Source organism: Nomascus leucogenys, chromosome 6, assembly GCF_006542625.1.
Source record: "Nomascus leucogenys isolate Asia chromosome 6, Asia_NLE_v1, whole genome shotgun sequence".
NCBI classification, from domain to species: Eukaryota; Metazoa; Chordata; class Mammalia; order Primates; family Hylobatidae; genus Nomascus; species Nomascus leucogenys.
This window is the reverse complement of record NC_044386.1, coordinates 83,917,202-83,933,278: the sequence shown is the minus strand read 5'-3', so window position 1 is coordinate 83,933,278 and position 16,077 is coordinate 83,917,202. Positions and strand designations below refer to the sequence as shown.

Genomic DNA, 16,077 nt, shown 5'->3' with positions numbered 1-16,077 from the left:
TTTGAGTCCAGAGCCTAATAAATAGAGGTGTGGTGTGTGCTCCTTGGGAAAAAAGCTGCAGTGTAGGAGGGCAGATAAACTGGCCGAGGTCTCTGGGGCCGTATTACACTGTGAAATGCGGGGTTGCTAGGAGTCTGAGACTCACTGCCAGAGCCCCCTGGAGAGACAGATGTGTACACATCAGCTTCATCTAGGAGAGGCTATACCCAAGATCCAATCTGCCCTTAACTCTTCCTTTTCTGTAAAAGGCTGGGGCGGTTGGGTCCTGAAACTGGGTTTTGGCTTTTGCATGGAGCTCCTGACATTCCCATTCGTGAGGTCTTTCTTTGAAGGATGCAGCACACACCTTCCCTGTTCTAGTTTTCTCCTTTTGGAGCTCAGCGTCCTAAGGTGTGGCTTCCAGTCCCCCACACCACAGCCTGATGAATAAGCTCTCAGTGGCACCAAGGGGGCTGGAATCCTCTTCACCACAGTTTTTTTAATTTCTGAAAGATTTACTGGCAGTTTTTTTCTTTTCCTTCTGTTTTGCCAATTGAAGGTCATGTTCTTCCACCTCCTACATTTTTGAAACTGTCTACTGTTGAGCTGTGGCTCTCACATTGCTCTTTATGGAGCCTGCTTGTGTTTTCACTGTGGGCCAAGTCATTAATCTTGGACTCTAACTTGTATTCATTAAAAGTAATGAGCTCCAATCCCAAGTTTTTTTTTTTTTTTTTTTCTCATGGAATCTCGCTCTGTCACCCAGGCTGGAGTGCAGTGGTGTAATCTCAGCTCACTGCAAACTCCGCCTCCTGGGTTCAGCTGATTATTCTGCCTCAGCATCCTGAGTAGCTGGGATTACAGATGCCCACCATCACACCCAGCTAATTTTTTGTATTTTTAGTAGAGACAGGGTTTTGCCATGTTGCCCGGGCTGGTCTTGAACTCCTGGCCTCAAGTGATTCACACGCCTCGGCCTCCCAAAGTGCTGGGATTACAGGCGTGAGCCACCGTGCCTGGCAAATGTTATTAGAGCAAGTCTGGGACTAGAGACATTCAGTTGAAATCCGGTGTCCCCCACTGGGCAGGTAATTCCTAGAGGCAGCTGGCAGTTTAGGATGCAGATATTAAACAAACACAAGGAATCTACAAGACAGATGAAAACCAAGACAAAACTCAGCCCCTTACTTTTTCCCAAGAAACCTGCTTGAGATTCTGCTGCCACCTATTGGTGATTCCTCTTCAATACGGCTAGAGTCACAAAGGCTAAATTGGAAACCCAGTCAAGATTTCCCTTTTCAAAAAAAACTTTTGCTATTGAAGACCACTGACAGGAAAGAAATATGGTACCCAAAAGGCTGCACTACAGTTTAAAAAGCAACTTAGAAGGTAGAATATTTTGGGGGTGGGGTGGGGGTGGAGTGTGAAAGGCAAACTAAGTCTAAATTTAAGAACAGGGACATTAAAAACTTTATTCAATAAATACAACAAATAATTTAAAAATATACTGCAATTCCAAAAGCCAATTAAGAAGAGGAAGTAGAGAGAAAGGGAAAAAAGTGGGGAGGAGGAAGGTAGAGGAAAAGAGAAAGCGGCCAAACAATGGTTTGGTTGGGCTGTGTTTCAGAGTGTACCACCCTTTAAAATTCTGATCAAATACTCTTGACCCATAAACCCTTAGCCCTTGTTCTGATGGGGTAGCCACAGGAGTCCACCAGCTGGGAATCATCCTCTGAGCTCTGGATCAGAGCATTTTAGGGGCTGGAATGTGGGGGGAGTTTTAGGGGTAGTTTCCCGGTCATTCCTAAAACCATCTGTCCTAACTCCCAGGCAGGTTTAAATAGTGCAAACTCTTAGGCAGAGCTCCCAGCTGCATAGTTTCACAGGTGAGTGTCCCAAGCCAGGGCCTCCAGGAAATAGGTCCCAGAGTACCCAGGGGTCCAAAGCCACTTCGGTGAATGGAAATCTAAAGGTGAAGAGAGGGGAGGCCAGGGCACAGAGTAAAGCTCCTGGGCTAAGCCAGTGGCCAAGCCAGAAAACAATGCTGGGCAGAAAAGGGTTACAAGGCAGGTAGTCTGGACACTGGATTCAACAGCTTGCCATCAGCCAGGGAAAGTGAAGCTGAGGATGCATATGGAGCAGGGCCAGGAAAATCAGGAGAGCTGAGGGAGAACAGGAAAGTTGGGAGGAAGGAAGAGGCAGCTCAGCAGCAAACTCCAGGAGAAATAACCAGCAGCCCTCACAGATTTGTGATTGTCTCTTAAAAAGATTTATTTTCTCTTCTTGCCTGAATGTACAAAGGCAAAAAGAGTACAGTTTGTATATATATATATTTATATATATATATAAAAAAACAAGGAACTTGGTAATGTACACTTTACAGAAGGGAAGAATCAGGAAGACTGAAATTAAATCCAACAGAGCAACGCCAATGGAACAAAATCTATGAACAGCAACACTGCCCCTCCAGCCCGGGCCTCCAGCTCGCCCCAACCTGCTCCCAATGGGAGGGCTGAGCACCAAGGCAAGCGGGTGGGCTGGGGCAGGAGGGGCTGGGGACAGGGCCTGGGAGGGGCTTGATCCCAGGAGGGGCCCATGGTAGGAGATCACTGGAAAGCTTCCTGGGATGCCCAAGTAATAAAACAAACAACAAAGGCCCAGAATTATGGGGCCAACTAGCTGCCCAGTTGCATCTTGGGGGCATCAGAGTAGACAAGGGGATGGTGAGAGGGTATACGGGATAAGTGACATGGGTGGCCTCAAAGCCTGTATAAAATAATTCTCTAGCCCTCTGCAGTCTTAACTCGCAACTCTCTAAGTCCTCCCATGGCCCCTTAAACCTGGAAAAAAAGAGACTCAAGAAATCACCATTTCATTTCATAGGGTGCCCTCTTACCCTTCTAAGCGTGTGGTTCTTTGACCTTGTGTGGAGAGAGTTGGGTAAGAGAAGGAAATTTCATACATGTACATGTACAAGGCAGGAAAAGGGGATGAAGAGAACTGCCATACCTTAAAATGAGGAAGTAGTTGATGTGGATCCTAAAGAGCAGCTCTCCAAGCCTTGCCTGGTCTATCTGGGGATGAGGACCCCTCTCTCTTTAGCTTCTCCTCTATGGGAAGCCCAGTGAGCAATGTCTGTGAGGGCCTGGGCAGGGGTGGCTCATAAACAGGCTTGGTCTGGTGGTCTTGGCCCTTGGTAGCAAATTTTTCCAGCCTTTGTTTGTGGGGTGGGATAGGATGGGGACCCCTGCTGAGCATCTCATCCCTCTGACTAGGTCATGGATGCCACAGGTAGCTCCCACCTGTGTAGCTCCACAGCTGCTGCTTCATGTTATTTCAGAGGGAAGACTAGGCCTGGCAGGCATCAGGATCTGCCATGGTGGCTTTCACCTGCTCTTCTGAGCAGCTCCTACTCTTCAGCGGAGACTTGGATATGACGATCAGCCAAATGTTTAAGAAGAAAAATTAAAAAGGAAAAGAAAAACCTGTTCTCTTCTGGAGAACCCAAGGCTGCCCAGCTAATACAGAAGTTCATCCTCTGTGTTACAGAATGAGTGGAAAGAGCAGGAATGCAGGGCCATGCCTGCCCAATGCAAAAGAAAATTACTCCAAACGGTTTCTTTACAATATATACAGAGTATGCTGCAGGCCAGTGCCACAGATACAAAACACACAACATTTAAAAACAAACAGGAACAGAGAGGGAACCTTGGCTCCACTTCATAGGAGCTCCAGGAGGGCATAATCAGGCTGAAATTCAGTCACTCTCTTGGTTGGGGTGACTCAGGTGGGATGGGGTAATGGTGTCTGCACTAGCTACTTCCACGGAGGAAAGGGAGGTCACTGCTCAGAGCACTGCCCATGAGGGCAGCAGGAGGCAGAGGGAATGATGGGTATGAGGGAGGCTGTTTTGGGGCCCTGCCAAAAGGTCTAAAACAATGGTTTTTGGGGAGGACTCAGAACCCAACTTGAACAAAAACGAGGAGGCAGAAACCTAGGGGAAAGGCCTGTAGATCAGAGGGGATCCTCTTGAGCAGATGGTGACCCTAAGCCTCTCATGTGTAGGGTTCCAGGGTCCTTGGAAATCAACTACTACTGGGCATTGTGCTTACTGTCCCCTATTTCCCATTTTCCAAACTGAGTTGGAGCCAAGTTCCTGCTCCTAGTCATTTTTGGCACTCTGGTCACACACTCACTTTTCCAGCCTACACTGGTGTCTGTCAGTCTTTATCTCTCTCAATCCAGAGGGTCATGGAAAGATAGGAGGGGAGAACAGAGGGATGATATCTCAAAAGCCAAGTAAGCTAAAGCTCCCCACACCTTGGGGAAGACCTGACCCCAATAAAGCTACCAAATCATCCTCACTTTCCCAGTACAAAGAGTATAAAGCTTCCATTGGGAGACTGCATTTCTAAGGAAAGCAGAGAAATGTTGGCTGCCTCAAAATACAGCTCCACTGAGTACATTCTGAGACTCTAATAAGTAATGGCTTGGATGTGTTATTCCAGGGTCTAAGGAACAAATAACCTCCCACGGCCAGTGGCCCCTCAAACGAAATATGTGTTACCAAGAAACACAGCTTATATTGGCCCACATGGAGGTTATAGACTGAGCTATATAAAATCATGTACTTGTAGACAGAGGAATTGGGCTGTATATATTTGTGGCCCCAAATGAGGAAGATATCAGATGGCTAGATGACAGGACATCTCCAAGAACTGCTGGGTGCTCCCAGGGGCTGCCTTCTGGGCCTTGCCCTGAGGTGACCTGGCAGACTCCAAGGTTCCCCAGGCTGGGGGGAATACTAGTTTATCTGCCTGAGGTTTAAGAGCCAAGCAGTGGAAAAGAAGAGGCAAGACCAGTGTGGGGGTCCCCCTGGGAAAGGCACCAAGGGGTTAGGAGGGAAGGGAAAAGGGCAAGGAGTTGGGGAATAAGAAGCAGCAGGACTTAGTGGGGACGTAGGTTCTACTTCACAGACGTCATTCATGCTCCAGCACCAGCTTGCCCCCAGTGTCCCTGGGGAGCCCTGTGCTGGTGTTGGAACCCCTGCCCCCTGCCTCACAGGCAGCTCAAGGCCATGTTGGGGCAGATGCCTTGGTCTTCCTTTCCAGGCTAGGTTGTGAGCGTTTATATGTGCTCATGTAAATGGGGAGAAGTCTCCACATTTGAAGACCTTGTTTTCACAATTATATAGAAAACAACCCCCAATTTCTTTCCTGAGATTCTAATTCCTCCACATGCTGCCAATTCCCAGGGTGCAAAGCACTAGGGAGATGCAGAATCTGGTGACGGTGGTAATGATGGTGAGGGGTATGGCTGCTGTGCTGTCTTCAGACCTTACCCAGTGCTTGGGGGTGGGGGTCCCTCCCTGGTGGGCGGGGGGGCTGGTACTGCTCCGGCAGCAGACCAAGGGCTTGGGGAACAGAGCGGTGGCTTCTCTGGGCTGAGGCCATGTTCCCCTGGTTGCTTCCCGTGCCTTCATCTCCACAGAGGCCACAACAGTCATGACTGTGGCTGAGACAATAAATACTTTTGCTAAGTACCAGCTCTCCAGCTCCTGAGGAAGAGGGAGGGTCAGGTAGTCCGGAGGTCTGGTGGAGGTGAGATAGCCAAGGGTCTGCCTTCAGTCATGGTGGAAACGGCAAACAGGATGATCAACACCATTTAACTGATGTCTAAATGGCACCTTCAGCACCTCCTTGGGTGAGCCAGTCCGGGCCCGTGAAGCTGACTTTATCCGGGCACTTGGTGTCTGCAAGGGAAGCATGGACAGATAACCAGGCACTCAGCCTGTTGGTAAAACAACCACAAGGTGGCACTCCAAGAAAATGAATTGTAGGAGTGGCCAGTACTGGTCCCTAGGGGACACTGTGTTCCACAGGTCCTCTCAGATGCACATGGCTTCATGGGAGACTCTTGTACAAGAGGCTTGGCCAGGGTTCCATGGATTTCAGACTGCTGACCCCTCATAGCTATTCCTCACCTAGGGATTCTGTGATCCAGGTAGCAACTACCCTGGCATTATGTGTTGCCCCAAATTAACAAAAGTGACTTACCATTCTCACCTCCTGGGGGGTGGGTAGAGTGAGGGAGTTGAGCCTTGTTGGCTGGCAACAATGGCTGTAGAAGAAAGCCCTGAATAAGCAGGAGAACATGTTAGTGTATGTAGCACTCACAGAAACCTTCCATTAACCTTTTTCCCTGAGTTTTGGGGTGCTGACAGAAAAAAAAATCTGATACTCAGCCAGATATATTTGCTGGAGATAGATAATAAGGCTCTATTTCTCAGCTGATTGTTTCTCTTTGCCTTTGGGGAACACCTGTTCCATATTCTTCTGACTATCAGGGCCAGTATTCTGGAGGAATTTAAGAGTCCCCAAACTCCAAGGGAGGAATAAATATCATATGCTTTAATGTCTGCAGGAGGTTAGGACTGTGCACAGATTAGAAGCTCAAAAAAAAATTAAAAAAGGATTCTTATGAGTCAGGTAGGAGGGTCCTAGCTGTGGACATTACTACTGGGATGAAGATAAACAAACCAAAACAAGACAAAACAACAGGTGGTAGGGAAAACAGGCTTACCTGCTGCATAGGGTAAGTTGTACTGTGCTGGGAGCAACGAGTACCCCAAGTGGTGGTGGTGGTGGTGTGTGGACATCAGGCGCTGGGAAGGAGAGGTGCGGGGCCGGTCAACACTCCGTTCACCCCCACTTGCTCCCCCGACGCTGCTACAGCTGCCACCACCCCCAACCACCCCACAGCCTCCTCGATCTCTCTCCTGAGAAGTTTTATCACTTATCTGGAAAGGAAACCAGAGACACAAAAGCACTTTAGTGAGACATACATACATACAACCACACACACACACACACACACACACACACACACACACACACACCACAGGAGTGAGATGCCCAGGGCGCCACCTTATGACCCCTAAAAGTGCAAGATACCTAAGAATAAAGAAGATGCCCTGGGGGCTGCCAGTGTCAAGTCAGCCAAGCTGCACTGTGGTCAGGACCTGAACTTGCCCACCTTCTCCCAGACCCTGGATCTGGCTTTACTGGTCTTTGGGTAACAGCCAGCACCACTGTACTTTTCTTACCGTGGGAGACTTGCTCTTGTAGTGACTGGCATGCTGCTGCAAGATGTCCAGAGCTTTGGACTCTGAGCTGGATTTACAACTCACACTGGGGCTGGCTCGTGCCTTGTCAGCATCTTCACCACCTGAGACCTTGCTGCCATATGGGGAAAAAGAGTAGCTGGAAGGCAGGTAGGAACCTGTGGAAGGAGAAATCAGTCAAAGAGATGGGAGAGGTAGAGGAAGCTCTGCTTTAGTGAGCTTGATTAGGTGGGCATCAGCTTTCCTAGGCACAGGCTGAGGTATTTTCTAACACCGCGTCTTTGGCTAAGACTGTTGGCTTGACCTTTCTTTACTGAGCTCTACAGGAAAAATTAGCTAAGGGATATTAGGAACATGGCCCTGTTTCCTGCTTCCAACTTCCATAGATCTGATACTGTTCTTTGAACTGGTCTCAGATTCATCTTGGAGAAGTGATATGATAAAGTGGAAAGATCACACGATCTGGAGTCAGAGCCTTGGGCTCAAAACCTTAATCTGAGACTTACTAGCTTGGTAACCTTGAGCAAATAAATAACTGTTTTGAGCTTCAGTTTCTTCATCATCAAAAATGAAGATACCAATACTTATTACTTAAGGTGATAGGGAGGATTAAAAAAGATAATGTGTATAAATCTCAGAGGACAGCGCCTGGCTCAGGGCGAGCACTCAACAAATGCAACTATGATTTTTATATTGATGGGTGTGAGTGACAGGGAGAAAGGAACACCTCAAGGATAAGAAATTTCCTATTTCTGTTTGAAAAGCTTATTTCTATTTAGAGTGTGCTTTATAATAATGTCACCAGAATGTTGAGACTATGTAGGCTGTTGTAGGAAGCTGGAAGCTCTAAGGAGTGAGGCTAAAGAAGTGCCCTTCCACCCCAGAAGCACCCCACATGGTTCTTTGGGCAACAAAACGAGTAGAGTTAAATAAGAGCATTTTCTTCTAACAAGTTAAAAAACATTTAAGGCCAGGAGCGGTGGCTCATGCCTGTATCTCAGCACTTTGGGAGGCCAAGGCGGCTGGATCACCTGAGGTCGGGAGTTCAAGACCAGCCTGACCAACATGGAAGAACACCGTCTCTACTAAAAATACAAAATTAGCCAGGAGTGGTGGCACATGCCTGTAATCCTAGCTACTCAGGAGGCTGAGGCAGGAGAATCGTTTGAACCCGGGAGGTGGAGGCTGTGGTGAGCCAAGATCACGCCACTGCACTCTAGCCTGCACAACAAGAGTGAAACTCCGTCTCAAAAAACAAACAAACAAAAAACATTTAAACACTATAAAGAGCTTGTCTTTTCCAAGCTGAATCTAGCAAGACTTCCCCCCCAGTCTGACTTCAGACTGCTCTTCTTACTTGACAGGTGAACATGATCTGGCAACTGAATCCATGCATTGTTATGGTTTGCATTTTATTTGTTCTTTGTGTCTCTCCACTATGGAATTCAATGGCTCTACTTCTTTTTTTTTTTTTTTTTTTTTTTTTCCGAGACGGAGTCTCGCTCTGTCGCCCAGGCTGGAGTGCAGTGGCGCAATCTCGGCTCACTGCAAGCTCCGCCTCCTGGGTTCACGCCATTCTCCTGCCTCAGCCTCTCCGAGTAGCTGGGACTACAGGCGCCCGCCACCACGCCCGGCTAATTTTTTGTATTTTTTAGTAGAGACGGGGTTTCACCGTGGTCTCGATCTCCTGACCTCATGATCCGCCCGCCTCGGCCTCCCAAAGTGCTGGGATTACAAGCGTGAGCCACCGCGCCCGGCGGCTCTACTTCTTTTGTACCTCCCACAGTGCCTAGCACACTACAAAATGTGGAGTATATGGTTTATAAATTCCAGCTGAGAGGAGACAGCAGTGACAGAGAAGGAGTTTTATCTTTAGTTGGCAATGAAAACTGACTACAGAGGCAATCCTTGAGCTGGAGCAAGGGAGAGAGAGGTAGTCACACAGACTATCATTATGGGTCATTCAAGGAACTATGGGTTATGGTGGCCACCTCACAGAATGACTCAGTGAAAAAAGGGCTGTCATCTAAGCGAGCCTCAATATGCCTTGGGGCTGAGCAAGAAAACTCTGGATGTGAAATCTGTGCTTCATTCCCCCTTCCAGTGAATGGAATAGCGCTGGCACTTGGTGCTGTACCTGGGTAGTTCTGCATCATCACAGCAGGCATGCTCCGGTAGCTGGGGTGGTTGGGGTCATAGGACTGACTGTAGGAATAGCCGTGCATGTAGGGGATGTAGGACTGGTGCTGGGTGAGCGGGGAGGACACAGGCACATGGACACTTGGCCGGGGCTCCTTGCTCCCAAGGCGAGACTCCTCCGACGTGGGCAGCTTGCAGTCACTACTTGTGCTTTCCTTCCCATCTTCCTTGGGGACAGAGTCCTTACTCCGACTCCTTTCCTCCTTCAATTTGCGGTCCCGCTCCTCCTTCCACCGCTCATCCTCTGACTTGATGTCTGAGTACTTGGCAGGATAAACATACGTCCACATCCGGGGCTCTGCCTCCTACAACAATCACAGAACAACGACTGGTGTTGCACAGATAAGGCAGATATATTTCAAGCCTAAGGTCCCAGTAGAACCACCAGAGCAGATAATTAGTACTAGACACTTGGGGCAGAGTAGGATTTTGGCCTCTACTGATCTTGTTTATAACCCAACTCTGCTCGCTTTTGGTTAAAAAGCCCCCACCCTAACCTCTGCACCCACCCACAGGGAACAAGATGGGGCAGGGGGAGAAAAGGAAAATCCATCCATGCATCAGTGGATGTTTTCTAGGTGAGAACAAGCATTCTGCGAAAGTGACTGAAATAGGAGAGGCTGCCCCTTCCAAGATGTTTAGATTGTTTCACTTTTTCAGAGCACGCTCAGGGGGTGGAAAGCTTATAAGGGACACTCAGATCAGAGGATGGAGGGAGGTATAACTATTATACCAAGAGGGAAGGGAAGACAGTCTAAGTCTCATGAGCAGAGCAAGATATGAAATTCCAAGTTCCTAGTTCTAACTCAACCTATAAAATCCTTGTTAAAGAAACTCAGTAACTGAGTATACTTTGGACCTACTCTAAAAAATAGAGAGACCATCAATAACTCATTTCATAGGAACCAAACAGTGGAGGAAACACGGACAAGGAATCGAGATACCTGGGTTCTAATCCTGGCTCTGCTAGTGAGGTCTCAAGTAACCCCAGACAAATTAAGCTAACTTGTCTGGGCCTTTCTTGTCAAATGGAAAAAACATCTGCTATGGATATAAAAGTGCTTTTGAAAAAACATTAATATGGGGCCAGGTGCGGTGGCTCACGCCTGTAATCCCAGCACTTTGGGAGGCCGAGGTGGGTGGATCATGAGGTCAGGAGATCGAGACCATCCTGGCTAACACGGTGAAACCCCATCTCTATTAAAAGTACAAAAAAATTAGCCGGGCGTGGTGGCGGGCACCTGTAGTCCCAGCTACTCAGGAGGCTGAGGCAGGAGAATGGCATGAACCTGGGAGGCGGAGCTTGCAGTGAGCTGAGATTGCGCCACTATACTCCAGCCTGGGCGACTGAGCAAGACTTTGTCAAAAAAACAAAACAAAACAAAACAGTAACAAAAACAAAAAACAAAACAAAACAAAACAAAAAACAAACAAACAAAAAATTAATATGAATCCCTGTGCTTTGGGAGGCTGAGGCAGGAGGATTGCTTGAGGCCAGGAGTTCAAGACCAGCCTGGGCAACATAGTGAGACCCCTCTGTACAAAAAATTAAAACATTATCTGGGTGTGGTGGCATGCATCTATAGTCCTGGTTAATTGGGAGGCAGAGGCAGGAGGACTGCTTGAGCCTAGGAGTTGGAAATTGCAGTGAGCTATGACTACATCATTGCATTCCAGCCTGGGCAACACAGGGGGACTCTGGTCTCTATAAAAACATAAAAACAAAAAAAATTACGGCCGGGCGTGGTGGCTCATGCCTGTAATCCCAGTACTTTCGGAGGCCGAGGCGGGTGGATCACAAGGTCAAGAGATCAAGACCATCCTGGCTAGCATGGTGAAACCCCGTCTCTACTAAAAAAAAAAAAAAAATCAGCCGGGTGTGGTGGCACACACCTGTAATCCCAGCTACTCAGGAGGCTGAGGCAGGAGAATCGTGTGAACCCGGGAGGCAGAGGTTGCAGTGAGCTGAGATTGCGCCAATGCATTCCAGCCTAGGTGACAGTGCCAGACTCCATCTCAAAAAAAAAAAAAATAAATAAATAAATAAATAAAATAAAATAAAATAAAATAAATTGGCTGGGTGCAGTGGCTCATGCCTGTAATCCCAGCACTTTGGGAGGCTGAGGCAGGTGGATTACTTGAGGTCAGGAGTTCCAGACCAGCCTGACCAAGATGGTGAAGCCCCATCTCTACTAAAAATACAAAAAAAATTAGCTGGGCGTGGTGGTGTGTGCCTGTAATCCCAGCTACTCGGGAGGCTGAGGCAGGAGAATCGCTTGAACCTGGGAGGCGGAGGTTGCAGTGAGCCAAGATCGCACCACTGCACTCTAGCCTGGGCAACAGAGTGAGACTCCACCTCAAAAAAACAATAATATTAAAATAAAATTAAAAACATTAAAATGGTTTACAAAGGTAAAGAATCCTTAAAATTATACATCTCTCCTGCTAATCTTAATTCAGTTGAACCCCTATATAAGGACAGCCCTTATTTGTGAGGAAGATAGACGATTACCATACGGTATTTCCACTTCCTCCCAGGGCAACAGTTACCTGTCGGTACCAGAGTATTGGATCCACCTCTGCCTGTCGACCACACTCAGCGCCTGTCTTGGCCTCAGAGGCCTCCTTGCTTAGGTGGCTGGCATCACTCAGCTTCACTTTAAGGCCTTCAGGGGCCTGGCCCGGGAGTTTTGAAGAGTCATCTAACTTGGGAATGATGACTGATTTGGCTGGGTCAGCCCCTGGCTCCTTGGCCTTGCCAGGTCCTGACTTCACCAGGTCTGTCAGGCTGGGGGCCTTGGTGAGAGTTGGTGGAATTGACGGCTTTTGCTTCCACTCTTCCTTGAGTGCTGCCTCCCGCTCCTTCAGGCCCATCTCTGCCTTCTTGTCCACTCCCCGCTGCTGCTGCTCTAAGCTCTGGCGTTTCTGCTGTTCTTCGTACTGCTGCCGGTAAGCCGTGTTAGTGCTCAGAAGGTGGGTGTGGTAACTCTGGTCGCTGTAGCCATAGGGGGGTACATAGGCATACTGGTTGTAGTACAGGGACTGCATGTACATACTGGGACGCTGCTGGATGACTGAGGGCTGCTGACTGGAACTGCTCAGCTCGGGCTTCTTTTCCTCACAGATATCGTTCTTCACTTTCCCTTCTATGCTCTCAGGTTCCTCATCCCTTTTTGTCTTCAGGGCCTGGCTCTCCACTCCTGCCTGGCTGCTGGGGTTCAGAGCCCCAGGGCTGGACTGTGCATAACTTGGAGAATAGTAACTCTCAAAGCCTTGGTAATATGGTGAGTCTTTGCTCTGAGGCTGAGGGGGAAAAAGAGTTTTCTTAGCCCCTTCTTTAACCAACTGTTCAGCGTCCTTTGATTTGACACTGTCTACCTTGCCCTCCCCATCTTCCCCAGCATCAGAGATGTCAGAGTATGCAGGGCTGTTGGTTTTGACTGAGCTGGCTTCAGCTCCATTCTGGGTCACTACATGTAAGGGAGTCAGGGGCTGAGTAGGGGTAGTGTTTTCAAGGCGGCTACTGCCTCCAATGGAAGGGCTGGGGGCATTGTCTGTGAAACTATAGATCTTGTCGGCTTCAGCCTTGATGCTAGCCAGTCGGCTTTGGTGGGGGTCTGATGAGCCATTTAGGAGCCCCTCCATTTTCATCCCGTCTCCTGAAGATTCCCTGAATGGGCTTTTGCCTTCTTCTGCTCGACACACTTTCCCAGGGGTCAGAGGACTTTCAAGTTCCTTTGAAGATTCCTTCTTTTTTTTGTCTTTCTTTTTCTTGTCCTTGGCTGGAGTCAAGGCAGGGTTGACTGTGAAAGGTTCTCCCATAACAGTGGGCTTGGGCTGAATGGGCTTGAGCTGGGGACTGTTGGGCATGGCTTGTGTCACTGTGGCGGTCAAGCCTGAGGAAGAGCCTGGGCTCGCTGCTGTGAAGGTGGCTGTCTGGAAGGTGTAGATTTGCTGTGGGGGGATGGCAGGGGCAATGGGACGGGCTGACTTTAGGCTCTTGGAAGGAATCTTTTCAGGTTTTAAACTAGAGGGTTTTTTACATTTTTCTTTTTCCATACACTTCCTTTCTAAAGAATCAAAGGCATCATTGCTTGTTTCATCCATCACTGAGGGTCCATCATCAGAGCCATCATTGGATAAGGCCCCAAGGTCTGTGTCCCCTTCCCCACTCAACTTTTTCTTACAGAGGCCTTTTGTGCTGAATTTGCTTGAAGGAGAAGGGCTATGGGGCTCTACAAGCCGAACTTTGGGGGTAGCTGAGCGGGCAGGGGACAAGGAACCTTTTTGTGAGACAGATGCACCATTGCAGCTCCCAAGATCTGCATGGAGAATAGGTTCCTCTCCGTACTCACTGTCCCCATCCGCTTCTGGCTTGCTGTCATCATCTGTATGGGCATGAGCTTGGTGGTACTTAAGTCCATTGATGTGCTTGTACTTCTTGTTGCAGTTTGGGTGGGGACAGTCAATTAGGACGGGGGAGGGACAGTTTCTGTCCAGAACAGTGGGTTCTACCTTGGTCCCAGGAAGGGGGCCAGTGGCTGAGCCCATGGAGTTAGTACGGACACGCTTGCTCCCTTTGGAGTCCTCTGAGCTAGAATTCAGCTCCATGTCTGAAAGGGGTTTGTTTTTCCGCTTATTAGCTGAGGAAGGACTGGCCTTGACATCTTCAGAAGTGCTGCTGGCAGGTGGGCGATGCTCTGAAGAATTCTGGCTGCCCCGACGGCCTTTGCTATTGGCTCCTGCCCGGGTTTTGCTGCTGCTACTGGTCCCTTTGCTGTCAGAGGCTGTGGCTGTCTCATTGACAGGTGTATTACTGTTGGGACGCATGCGTTTGCCTCTACCCCGACCATTGCGCATTTCCAGGTCACTGGTTGGGGAGTCACAGAACCTTGGCAAAGGATAAACACAACAGAATATTATTAAGAAGAGAAAATATCTTCAAACCAGTTTAGCTGTAGCCTCCAGAACCATCCAGATGGTGACTATCGTTTTCAATGAATATGATTTGTTAAAAGAAATTCTGATTGTGAACTGCACTAAATGGTGAACTCCTGGGATACATGTTAGCTGCAAATTATTTCCCAACATTTACTTCCAAAACCATGCAGAGTCTGTTCCATAAGATAGTCATGTCTACATTTCCTATATACAGCCATAGTCATGGTTTCAGAAAAGATGTTAGAGATCATACAGGAAATTGAGGCCAGGCATGCTAAGTGACTTGTCCAAGGTAACATCACTGATTAATGGCAACATACAACAAGCCTCTAGCTCTATTTTTAGCCCAATGCCTTTTTCTTACATACCTCACTATGAAGATATAGAAAGGTAGAACAAAGCACCTATCCATTTAAGAGTTTCCTAAACATCAGATATAACTAAGAGTACATGAGTTCTTTAAATGTCTGGAGATCTGCACCTAGGGGTCACTCCTCATAGGCCCTAAAGTAGCTTTTCATGGAGCTTAAAACACTGCCTAGAATTAAATCTTTAGCTAAGAGTAGTTCCCTTGTAGATCTAAAGATGGTTTGGACTCTCTTGTTCCAGGGGGCAGCTGGAATAGGTTGTTTCTAAGACAGTAGGAACCATAGTTATTGCAGAAAAAAGGCAAATTTTGTCAAATATCTCCTTTGGGTTCCCAGAACAGTCCTACTGTAAAGCTACTTACTGCTTCCCTGTTATCAACCTACTTACTCAGCTCCTATCTCTCTGGATTCTTGCATGCCCAAAGCAGAAATAAGTCCTTCCAGTAGGTTTCTCAGAAATGCAAAGGGAGGGCATAAGAACTTTACTAACTTGTTTTAGCTCATCTGCTTCTGATTCTTTTTTTTTCTTTTTTTTTTTTTTTTTTTTTTTTTTGAGATGGAGTCTTGCTCTGCTGCCAGGCTGGAACGCAGTGGCACGATCTCGGCTCACTGTAACCTCCAACTCCCTGGTTCAACTGGTTCTCCTGCCTCAGGCTCCCGAGTAGCTGGGGTTACGGGCATGAGCCACCATGCCCAGCTAATTTTTATATTTTAGTAGAGATGGGGTTTCACCATGTTGGCCAGGATGGTCTCGATCTCCTGAGCTTGTGATCTACCCGCCTCGGCCTCCCAAAGTGCTGGGATTACAGGCATGAGCCACTGCACCCGGCCTGCTTCTGATTCTTACCAGGGCAACTATTATGGTCTAATGGTCTGAATATAGTCTCTTTTTTTTTTTTTTGAGATGGAGTATTGCTCTGTCGCCCAGGCTGGAGTGCAGCGGAGCGATCTCGGCTCACTGCAACCTCCAACTCCCTGGTTCAAGTGGTTCTCCCGCCTCAGGCTCCTGAGTAGCTGGGGTTACAGGCATAAGCCACCACGCCCAGCTAATTTTTGTATTTTTAGTAGAGACAGGGTTTCACCATGTTGACCAGGCTGATCTCGAACTCCTGACCTCAGGTGATCCCACCCGCCTCAGCCTCCCAAAGTGCTGGGATTACAGGCGTGAGCCACTGCACCCAGCCTGAATATAGTCTGTTTTTTCTTTTCTTTTTTTTTTTTTTGAGACGGAGTCTCGCTGTCGCCCAGGCTGGAGTGCAGTGGCGCGATCTCGGCTCACTGCAGGCTCCGCCCCCGGGGGGTTCACGCCATTCTCCTGCCTCAGCCTCCCGTGTAGCTGGTACTACAGGCGCCCGCCACCTCGCCTGGCTAATTTTTTGTATTTTTAGTAGAGACGGGGTTTCACCCTGTTAGCCAGGATGGTCTCGATCTCCTGACCTCGTGATCCGCCTGCCTCGGCCTCCCAAA

At 48.3% G+C, this 16,077-nt stretch overlaps 1 protein-coding gene across 2 annotated transcripts in view; it reads right to left on the bottom strand.

Annotated features, from left to right (window-relative positions):
• Nucleotides 1–1,425: 1,425 nt before the first annotated feature.
• ZNF609 (zinc finger protein 609) overlaps nt 1,426–16,077 on the bottom strand; it is a 223,784-nt gene continuing 209,132 nt past the window's right edge. For both annotated transcript variants that reach the window (XM_030814550.1, XM_030814551.1), the window contains 6 exons: nt 11,852–14,192; nt 9,240–9,606; nt 7,085–7,260; nt 6,562–6,778; nt 6,036–6,114; nt 1,426–5,731 (listed from right to left, as the gene is read on the bottom strand). In XM_030814550.1, the coding sequence (XP_030670410.1) occupies nt 6,041–6,114; nt 6,562–6,778; nt 7,085–7,260; nt 9,240–9,606; nt 11,852–14,192 (3,175 nt within the window). In that variant the 3' untranslated portion in view covers nt 1,426–5,731; nt 6,036–6,040. The remainder of the gene's footprint in view (nt 5,732–6,035; nt 6,115–6,561; nt 6,779–7,084; nt 7,261–9,239; nt 9,607–11,851; nt 14,193–16,077) is intronic.